This window comes from Maylandia zebra, linkage group LG16, assembly GCF_041146795.1.
Source record: "Maylandia zebra isolate NMK-2024a linkage group LG16, Mzebra_GT3a, whole genome shotgun sequence".
Classification (NCBI taxonomy): domain Eukaryota; kingdom Metazoa; phylum Chordata; class Actinopteri; order Cichliformes; family Cichlidae; genus Maylandia; species Maylandia zebra.
This window is the reverse complement of record NC_135182.1, coordinates 2,812,594-2,823,858: the sequence shown is the minus strand read 5'-3', so window position 1 is coordinate 2,823,858 and position 11,265 is coordinate 2,812,594. Positions and strand designations below refer to the sequence as shown.

Below are 11,265 nucleotides of genomic sequence, written 5' to 3'. Positions count from 1 at the left end.
CCAACGGAATGTATGTTGTATAACAACGACCGAGTGGTTCTGAGTGTGAGCAGCAGATGGGGACACAGCACTGACCTGAAACAGCAAACGGACATAAAGGTGCCTCTGGATGAACAGATAATCAGTTTTGCAACAACAACAAAAAGATTCTTCAGGAGCTTATTGTTTGATAATGTGACAGTATGTCCAAACTATTATATTTTCACAACCACAAGGTACAAAGAGAAATGATAACTGTATTAGAAGATGCTTTCGACCAAGAAGGAGCCATGGCTAATAAAAGAATAAAAACACAAGAGTATTATCAAATGTGGGTCAAACATTTAGTATACACTCTGAAGCTGGTTAGTGTTTATTACGTAACGTTCATAGAATAATTATGAATTCTTAAACATGTCTCCGCATCATCGACAGGAACATTTTCATCTCGTTATTTAAGATGATATTATTGATAAAATGATAATGTACAGTGTGAAGTGGGACCCCCCCAAAAAACAAACCCCAGCATATTTTGCGACAGTGAACAACATTGTCGCAAGTTTCACGACAACGGGTTGTTTTACGGCACACGTGGGGCACGCAGTCGTCCCAGTTTAGTGCATTGAGCTCCGGCAGTTGTTGCTTCAGCATGGCTAAAGTTTCGAAAAAGAAAGCGAGTAAAAAGAAAACACGCTCCGGAGGTGCGGAGCAGAGCAACGAGGGGCATCCAGACGTGATTTACGACGACGAAAAGGAGGAGGATGCGACTGATGATGATGTTACTGTTGAGGACGAAGACGGGTACGATGAACGAAAACGCCAAAAGTTGCTGGAGGCTATCGGCACTCTCAGTGGTAAGAGGAAGAAAACTCTGGGGGAGAGGTCCGAGGCGGCCGTGCATATGTCCGAATTTACGGTCAACGCAGAGGGCGAGGGCGACAAAGTCGATTTGTCGGACTTGATAGGGTCCATGAAGACAACTCCTGGACTCTCAGGCAAGAGCAAGAAGCGGCTGAAGAATTTGGAGCAAAGCAGAAAGACCATAGAGTGCCCGCTAAGCAAGCAGGAGAGCGAGAGGATAAGGAGAGATTTGGCTTTTCAGAAGGTTTCCAAAGAGGTGAGCCACTGGAAGAGTGTCATCAGACAGAATGAGAGGGCTGAGCAGCTGGTCTTCCCTCTCAATCAGGAGCATTCAGGCCCCAAGCCCATTGAGAGGGTGGTGATGGACTGGAAGGCTCAGACTCCGCTTGAGCAAGAAGTCTTCACTCTCCTGTCTGCCAACAAGCAGCCTATTAACGACCCCATTCTTACTCCCACTGAGGAGGCCTCCATGAAAGCGATGAGCCTGGAGGAAGCTAAGGTACGTCGTGCAGAGCTGCAGAAGGCCCGGGCTCTTCAGTCCTACTACGAGGCCAAGGCGAGGAGGCAAAGGAAGATCAAGAGCAAGAAATACCACAAAGTGCTGAACAAGGCCAAATCCAAGGATTTCCAGAAGCAGTTTGATGAGATGGTGAAGAGAGACCCGGCTGCTGCGCTGGAGGAGCTCAATAAGATGGAGATGGCGAGGATGCAGGAGAGGATGTCACTGAAGCACCAGAACAGCAGTAAGTGGGCCAGGTCCAAGGCCATCATGGCAAAATATGATGAAGGTGCCCGCAAAGCTATTCAGCAGCAGCTGGAAGTGAACAAAGACCTGACCCAGAAGTTGGTGACCTCACTGAACAAGGAAGAGGAGGAGACAATGGAGGAAGAAGGTAACGCAGACGTGGTGCCTGACTTTGTGAATGATGCAGAGCAAGGACTGGATTTTTCAAATCCTTGGATGACTGGAAAGCTCTCTCAAGACTGTGTGGAGAAGGAGACAAGTAATGCTGTGACTATTAGAGCTGAGGAAAATGTAGCTGAGGAAGAGGAGGTGGAGGAGACAGAAGAAGAGGTGCTACTCAGAGAATTTGATAACAGGAGGAAACGGCGTCAAGCTCAGGAAGCTGACGCACCTGTAATGCTTATGGAGGAGGAAGAGGAGGAGGAGGAAAACAAAGATGCTTCTGACAAAGAGGAAGAAGAGCTTTCAGAGTTCACAAGCCTTTTCAAAGGATTAGCAGAGGGCTGTGGAGAGGCTGACACAGCAGCTGAGCTGGAAAAGGAGCTCAAAATCAGGTGTCAAGAGGATGAAGAGCTTCTCACACAGGGCAAGGAGGCAGAGGAGGAGGAAGCCACAGATAAAGGACCTGTTGTTCCGCAGCATCCTCCAGCCACAGAAAACACACAAAAGACGGGCAAAAGCAGGAAGAGGAGGAAAGGGATTGAGCTGAAACAAGTTCTCACCAAGGGCGCACAGGTCCTGCAGGTTCCCTTTGCTCCCACCATCGAGGATGCAGAGGACTCGGAGGAAAAGCTGGACCAGAGGGGGCTCATTAAAGAGGCCTTCGCTGGAGATGACATCATCTCTGACTTTCTGAAGGAAAAGAGGAAGCAAGAGGATGCAGGGAAGCCTAAAGCAGTAGACCTGACACTACCTGGGTGGGGTGAGTGGGGAGGGGGAGGACTGCAGCCATCATGCAGAAAACGCAGGAAGTTCAGGAGAAAGATGACCCCACCCACACCCAGGAAAGACCAGCATCTACCAGGTGTCATTATCTCTGAGAAGAGGAGCAGCTCCATCAGGCTCCACCAGGTCAACGCGCTGCCCTTTCCCTTTGAGAGCCCCTCAGTCTTTGAGAACACCATCCGCTCTGCGCTTGGCCGCACCTGGAACACAGAGCGCACTGTCAAAAAGGTCACCAAGCCCAAGGTCGTCACCAAGCTGGGCGCCATCATCGAGCCCATGACTCGGGAGGAGCTAGTGAAGGACAAGAACGGAGCGTCTGCAGGAACCAGCAGTAGTGTGAAAAGAAAACCTTAAGAGCTTAAAAGAAGCTGTTTTGTGGACATTATTAAAACATCGCTTCACAACATTTCTTTCCCTGCTGCAGTGGAATTGATCTGTAATGTCAGAATATTTGAAGTGACTAAATATCATTAATAATTTTGTTTTATGTTTCAGGGGCTGATCTGATCAAATGGTGATGAGATCTTTTAAATGTTATATTTGTTGAGAACCCCTGAAATAATTCTTACTGGAGTTGAACTTGTGCTGTTTCACCCTGTAGTTGGAGCCCAAACTGTGAGACACTGTAGAAAACAAATATCTCAGAATGTCGAGATGTCTGCTTTGTAACTTCTTGGAGAAAATGTGCTTTTTAATTACACTCTTATACTGACTGTTGGTGTTTTTTGTTATTTTTCCTGCCAGTTTGTATTGAATCAATCTTTTATCACCACTATGTCATGTGTGCTATAATGTCTAATCTTTACTGGAAAAGGCGATACCTGTGGTACAACACACAGGCTGGGCTCTAAAGGTTTTTCACATGAGATGAAGTGTTTGCAGATTCAGAGTCTGCACATTGTTGCTGCCAACATGTGTTTCCTGCTTCTCTTACACGAGGCTGTGAAACGTTTCGAATGTGTTGAAATGTGGTTTGTGATTTTTCTCTAATGGAGACAAATCTTTGTATATTGCAGCATATTCCCAGGTTATTGTGTGTTATACTCACCAGTTAATGTAACTGCATACAGTAAGTATGACTTTATTGATCCCAAAGGGAAATGAATATAATTATAATCATTATCATACGCATTTAAGTACTCAAGAAAAAGGTAAATAAATACTGAAACATATACAATTTATGTTACTTTATATTTCCACTGACTTCACTCGAAGCGGATGGTCTGTACTGACTCCACTACGTTTGTGTGTGAACTTTAGCTTTTGTTCTGATTATATTAAGTCCCATGAAAAGATGTTCGATTTGTTGATTTTTAAGATAATTAGAAGTTGGGCTGAAAATAGGGCTGTACATTACATTAAGAGTTAATGTGTCGTGTCACTATAAACATCATGAGCACATCGCATTGCTCTTTAAGCTATTAAGATAAGCTCAGTCTTAAACATCTAGAGTAGTAACATACAAAAGATGTTCATACATTAAGAATTCATTTAAACATACACAGGAGTGTTGCAGCTTTGTGCATTGAAACACAGCAAGTATTCAAGTAAAAGTATCAAAGCAACTGTAAAAATACTCAAGTGAAAGAGCTGCGTAGTAAATCCTACATAAATAGTAAGTATTAGCAGGTAAACCTAGTTAAGGGGTCTGTGTACACATCGTTAGATTACTAGTATTGAGGCAACAATGTAATCCATGTTGTAGCTGCTGGACTTTTATATAAAACCTTATGAGTTTACAGGGTCGTTTGTAGTTCAAAGATCCATTTTTCCTCTTAAATGTAGTCAGTGGAAGAAGGAAGTAGCATACGACAAAAGAATTAGAAATGTTGAAAGTCTATTTATGGCGCTTCTTTAAAGTATTTACTAACAGAATATTATCCTGACATCTCGTATGGTTACAGTATTCAGTCTAAATGTAGTGTAGCTTTTATTCCTTTGGGAAATTCAAGTGTTGTTAAAGCAGAGTGCACACAGCCCACAGGTGCTTTAGTATTTCATATGACAGGTACAAATGGGAGACGAATTAAAAGAGCTGATCCTGAGCCCTGCAGTAGGAGATCGGGCTGCGCTGTGGGGGCAGTTGGCTGTCCTGGTCTGTGTGGGAATGCTGCCATCTATTGTACACAAGGGTTCACTGCTCCTACAAAATGTTTGTAATCACACATTGTGTGCTTTATCGTAATGTTTCACCCGAGGTTAACAGCAGGAAGTTTCAGTATGTTAGGTCATCATCAACAAAGGAGGGAGTGTCTTTGAACTGCTGTCTTCATCTCATGTTTGTTAATGTAACACAAAGTGGGAATTTTCACACACACTCTTTCAGTACCAGTCAAAACTTCACACACTCAGGATATTTCTTTTTTTTTAAAATTATAATTCTAGTAAATGGTCACAACAATAAAAATCCAACTGAATTTATAAGTGACCTGATGTAAATGAAGTTTTCTTCACTGAACCAGGGAAGGACACCTGTGTATATTTGAGCTCACTTGTAAATAATTCTTTGGGTTAAATGTTGAGCCCACTGAGAGGAAAACGAAACCACAAACATGCCCGAAGACTGATCAGCTTCATCGGCAGTTTCACACTTTAAATTTATTATACTTAGATAATATAATCATGCAGACTCTCAGATATGTCCTCAAATTTGACTGATGGGGACATTTTACATGAAGGAAAAATCAGCTCGTCCCTGGTTCTTTCAGCTGCTCCCTTATTTCCTGTTTTTTTAAAATAAGTATATTAATTCTTAAACAGCCCTGCGACCTGTCCAGGGTGTAGCTCGCCTCTCGCCCTAACACAGCTGGGATAGCCCCCCGCGACCCTGAAAAGGATGGATGGACTGTGATGTTCTTCATGAAATGTAAGAATAAGTAAAGGCGTGGACTACAAGTAATGAAGCCGCGTGCAGCATAAAATTAAAATACAAGACAACTTAAGTCACGGTGTGAATCACACAGTTTGGTCTCAGTAACAGGTTTGGAGTTTCTTCACTGCCTCAACTGAAGAAATTTAAAGTCCAAATTTTAACCTAGTTAATTTTAAATCAGTGGTTTTGCAATTACACAAAATGATGTCGACCTCTGCGCCTGTAATTTTAAGGATAATCTCAAACACCGAAAGCTTAGCTGTAGCATCCTATCGTATGATGGATTTGTACTGCAACCATCTGAATGATTTACTTCCACAGGCATCTGACTGCACTTGCCTGGTCCCATTTCATTCAGTCAGTGAGTTTGCTTATTTCTCCTGTCTGAAAGAAGAGCGTCCAATAGCAGCATTTTTACAAGTTAGAAGCTCATTTCTTCGCACTCTCTTTCCCTGCTAATATTCATTTGTAAGGCCATGCAGTGGTATATCTAAAAGAAAAGCCATTACAGTTTGGTTACACCTTCACACATGGGTGAGAGTGCATGCGCTGGCACCCGACATCTCTGTATTTTTATGATAGACATTCGATTAAAGCGGAGCACTCTGTAATGGACTGTGCATCAGTTCAGGTAATGTTGTCAGCTTGTGTGTCGGCGAGGCGATGAAGAACTCGATTAGAAACCTTATAGTTACTAAATCAGTCATTCTCCAGCTCCCTCTTTATTGAGCCACTTCTTTGGGGCAATTACTACAGCTTCATACAGCTTCCAGCGATGAAAAGAGACCCAGGCCTTGGACTTACTGAAAGCTCCTGTGGCTGTAAATCAGAGATGTGGGCTTTTGAATGGAAACGGGTCCCATGATGGAATGTGATTTTCTCCATAGCACCAATTTGTGAGATCTGCTTAAATATTTGTTCAGGGACGAAGAAGTGTGTATGCCTATCAGACCGAGCACTGACGATGCAATGCCAGCTTATTGTCTTTTGCAGGGTGGTGGGATGGCTGTGAAATGTTACAGAAAAAAAGGGCTTTCTTAGATAAGACTAATTACTGCTGAGTGCCTCAGACTGCGTGTGGCTTTGTCCTGCTTTTAGCAGGAGATGTGCAGCTGCAGTTTGAGTTTACCTCATGATACAGCAGCATGAAACAATCTGATAGAGCACTCTTTCCCATTTCCCTGTAATCTAAAGCCCAACTCCATTCCCACCCTGACAGGTGTAAGATTAACTTAGTTAGGTGCAGAGGCACCCATGCGCACCAAATTAAATTAATGGAACAAATTTCCCTCCTAATTAAGATGAAAATACGTGTCAGTTATAACCTTGCTGAGCACTAATTATGTACAAATGATTTATCATCTGTTTCGTCCTGAATAGAAATAGGCTCACCTCTTCAATAGCCCCGGCTGGCTGTTAAGAGATGGGTCCTGATTAACTGTGACAGGTTGTGCTGCGGAGAAGCTGCACATCTCGGGGCCAGCCAATCAGAGACAGCCTCAACTCAGACTCTCCTCCCTTCCATTAAGCTACATTGAGTGTGCAGCTGAGCATTGCTGTGCCTCAGCTCTCCTTCTTGTTTCGCTCCCTAGAATGAAAATAGAGTATATTCCAAGAGGGCCGTTGGTTGTGGTGGTGGCGTGGAGGGGTTGCAGGTTAGCTGATGGAGGTGAATGGCATAGGGAGACTGGTAAAACCCGAACCAGCAGGTGAATCCCTCCTTAGGCTGGATTAGCTCGTTCCCCCCTAACAAGAAGGAGATGAGGCGTTTTTAACAGACCCTGTGAAATAAATTGAATAATGAAGAATGCAGCGAAGCTCATACATCAATGTTTAACGCAACGTGGTGGATAATTGCTTGAAGAACAAAAATAGTCTTGTATCACTATTTACCAACTTGAGACCAGCAGGTGGTGCAATAGGTTAAACCTGCCTTTGTAAATTCCTGTGGGTTAAAATATAAAAAATAAACAGCGCCATGGTAAAATTATAGTCTAAGCTGGATATTCCAGCTTATTTCCTCATGTCCTGCAAGCACAGATATGTTTCAGCGGGCAGCAGCACTGATTAGCATTAGAACCAGGCTCCCTTGTGATCCTAAGGACACACTGGCCAATCTGTAATCATTGTTCTGCAGGCTTGCTCACGGGGGATATGGTACACTTTGTCATTATCATTCAGTATGCCACACACATGCTGGCATTGCTTTCATGGTGCCGCCAGCAACAGGACATTAGCATTTCCTCCTCATAGTTCCAAGAATGTGCACAGACAATGATGCACCACAAATCAGGGCTCTGGTTCCATTGGATGGACATTGAAGATTTCTCTGCCTGCTGCTGCAGGAACAGAAAAGCTCCTTGTTCTGTGTCTCATTTGCTCCTGATGTGATTCTCAGCCATATAAATGTCATCATGTACAGGTGTCAGCTCCATCCATTAGGGATCATTTAACTCTGTGATTTTGGATTTTTTACACTGTTGTTTGCTCATTAGATGTTTCATTGTTGGTAAATGTCAGACTACGTGAACCGGGGAGGTAGCAGTGATTTCTTCTTCCCAGAGCTGAGTATTTCTCCACCATACAGAGCTAAGGTAATGCACATTCAGAATCATGCCAAGCACAGAAACCAAACCCTGAACAGCATGCACATTGTATATGTATTGTCTAGCCATAACTCTTTTTTGTTTTGTTTTTTAAATTTTGAAATATTTTCCCTGATGTTAAAAAAAAAATCACAGTTTTGTACATGTTTAATCTCTCTCGGACTAAATAAACTCACACTGAACATGCAAGAATTTTTGTTGTTCATTCTTTATTGTGTCCCCAAACTTGTGACGTATATACTCTGAAAACTAGAGCAGAGGCCATTTTCTTGTTTCCCATTTGAATCCTTCACACGTGCAGTTGGTGAACACGCTCGCCAAACAGCCTCTCCCTTTTCATGACGGCTGTCCTGGGATTGGCAGATGGCACAGACAGGGAGGGGGTTAGAGGTTAATTCTAGACAACAGAGAGGTCACAAGGCCTATTATTTTTGAGATGGGACTTGCAATGGTCCAATGGGGATGACTGTTATGATCAAGGCCCAGCCCCACCTCTCCATCACCATCCACAATCAACACCACACACACGATCACTCACATTTAAAGTGAATGAGCCGACAGAGGACTAATCATGAAAAGGTCCTCAGCGCTCGGCACAGGCAGGATGATGAATTGTATCCTGCCTGTTCGGCTGTGTAACGGGGCCTCCAAGTAGCTCTTGACAGCTAATTTAAAGCTCCCTATATCCTCCTCTTACTTCCCTTTATCAATCTAATTATTAGAGTTAAGTGAGTGTCCCTTAGGACTCTCCGATAGTCCAGCACAGAACCTGCTGAGTCATCTTAGTGGATAAAAAACACACATAAAGATCAGTGTAGCAGCATGGGCTAAAGAACAGTGCGCTGCAGCCATGTGAGGAGCACACTCTGTAGGCCTGAGGGTTTTCTGAGGATTGAAGATATCAGACAGAAGTCAATTCTAATTGTATTTGTATCATTGTGAATAATAATGCAATATAATATTATCAAAAGATAAGCAATGAATGGATTCTAGTACTTCTAATGGTGACTGCAAACCTGATATGTGTCATGACCTGATGGTAAGCACACACACAATGTAAGTACTTTTAACTCAGTTTCACTCAATATTGTACAAAGTATGAAGTAAATAAATAAAGATGTGTTGTCCTGCTTTGAAAAAGCATTGTTTTAAATTTACATAAAAATGGTCTAAATAATAATAATAATAATATAATAATAATAATAATAATAATAATAATAATAATATAATAATAATAATAATAATAATAATAATAATTATTATTATTATTGTTATTATTATTATTATTATTATCTGAGACTTTTTAGAGCTGTACTGTTGCTTCAGCAAACTGAGAACGTATTCAGGGCTCGACTAAGAAATTGCTGCTTTTGATCTTTAGGAGTGTTTTAAAGAAATAACAGAGAAATATTAGCTGTAACTCACATTTATGTCTTTGCGTGTATTTAAGTATAATAATGAGACCTTCAGTAGTACAGCATTAATGTTTAGGAGTCACGGCTGTTTTTATACACAATAATAATAATATATATATATATTTGTTCACTGGAGTGTGTGATCAGTTTCATTTATCACTTACAAATGTATCTTCAAATGAAACCAGCTATTTATCTGTTTATTTATTTATATTTTATATTTCTAAAATGTATATTTCACAGTTACATATTACTGTAATAAACCATCACATCCGGTTATTTCACAACTTAAGGCAGCAGTAAACATAGTAGTGTGACTGTTTACCTTTTAATATTCAATAACATAGTTGGTGGAAGTTGAAGAGGATCATTTCTATTTAGTTTGGTCTTCCATAAAACTGCCGGGCAAGCAGCACCTCCTCACATTTTTTAACAAAGTGTAAAGCAGCAAGCATCACTCGTGATTCTTACCAGCCGAGGTGGCCATGCTTGTTTTGTGTTTTCCAGTAAATTCCTGCGATGTTGTGCCTGTTTCGGTGGGATTTTTCAGTTCGATCAGTTTAATGTGTGAATGAATCTAAGAAGATTAACCTGGCTTACGTGCTGCAGCTTGTTAAAGGAAATGCGTGTGTTTAGAACAAATATAGATTCAATCCGCGCTTAATGTATTCGTGTAAAGACACATTTGGATTTTTGTTGCTAATACTGATTTGATTTTGTTACAGTCAGATTTTCGCAGATAAATTTTTTTGCAGTATACTTAAAGAAATGAATACTTTTTTCAACTTTTTAACTATCCTTCATCCTACATAATGCTCTTTGTTTCTTGTAAGAAAGGGCTGAGATCTCAGTAGTGATTAATGGAGGTTAATTGCACATGATGAGATCATGGTGTGGTGTAATTCATGTGAAAACATAGGAGAAGACATTAGTGGCACTTGGTCAGGTGGCAAATCAGCTGTCCACTGAGTGGGCTCTTGAAATGCTCGTTGAGATGGAGGACATGTGGGGGAGTGGGGATAGGTGTCAATCCTGAGCTTGAGGCTACACCAATGTGGAACTTCAAGGCAAATGAGGGGCAGAAACTGGAATTAATGCCACATAAGAGGCTGAGACTCTGGGCCATATTGCATGTGACTGGAGCAGGTCTTTTATGCTCATAGCGCCTGTGGCAATGGAGAAAAGTGCTTAAGCATGGTGAGACATTTTTTCTATAAAAGGACTGCAAATGGATTGAAGCACATTTGGTTCAGATTGTGTTTTTCTCATGGTGCACTTGACTAGTGTCTTCCAGGAGCTGGTTAGATGCATTATGGGTCTGGAGACGTTGTACACCCCTCTCACCTTCTGAACCTCCCTCCAAGACGTCTCAGACGATTGTCTGTCTTTGAGGCAATTAGCTGAGTTTTAAAAATCATTAGTGTGCATGTTGTGTAACTTAAATGTTTTCATTTAAACCATCCTTTGAATATTCTGCGAACTGTTTCCACATAAAAACAAATGTGCAAATAAATAAAGTTTATTAATAACATTACACGCATAGTTACAAAACATTAAAAGGATTTGTTAAATAGCACATGCTGGACTCTGACACTCCAAGGAGCTCAGTGAAGACCCAAAAGGATGATTAAATTTATACCACAAATAAATTGAACTGAACTTCACGTCAATCAAACCTCCCAAAATATCTAGAAATGATAGAGGACACAACTTTGCTGGACTCTGTGAAGGTACAGCACTCTTTTCAACCACGTGAGCACTACCAATTACTGCTTAGTGTAGTACAGTCCAGTTTATCATATAGGACTCGTGTTTAATTCTAATTTGAGTTTATTCCAGGAT

General features: G+C 41.6%; 1 protein-coding gene across 1 annotated transcript; it reads left to right on the top strand.

Moving 5' to 3' along the window:
• The first annotated feature begins 25 nt into the window (after nt 1-25).
• On the top strand, nt 26-3,243 carry si:dkey-251i10.3 (U3 small nucleolar RNA-associated protein 14 homolog A). The gene has a single exon (XM_004571957.4). The coding sequence runs from the start codon at nt 629-631 to the stop codon at nt 2,882-2,884; it is 2,256 nt and encodes a 751-aa protein (XP_004572014.1). The 5' UTR covers nt 26-628; the 3' UTR covers nt 2,885-3,243.
• Nucleotides 3,244-11,265: the final 8,022 nt, after the last annotated feature.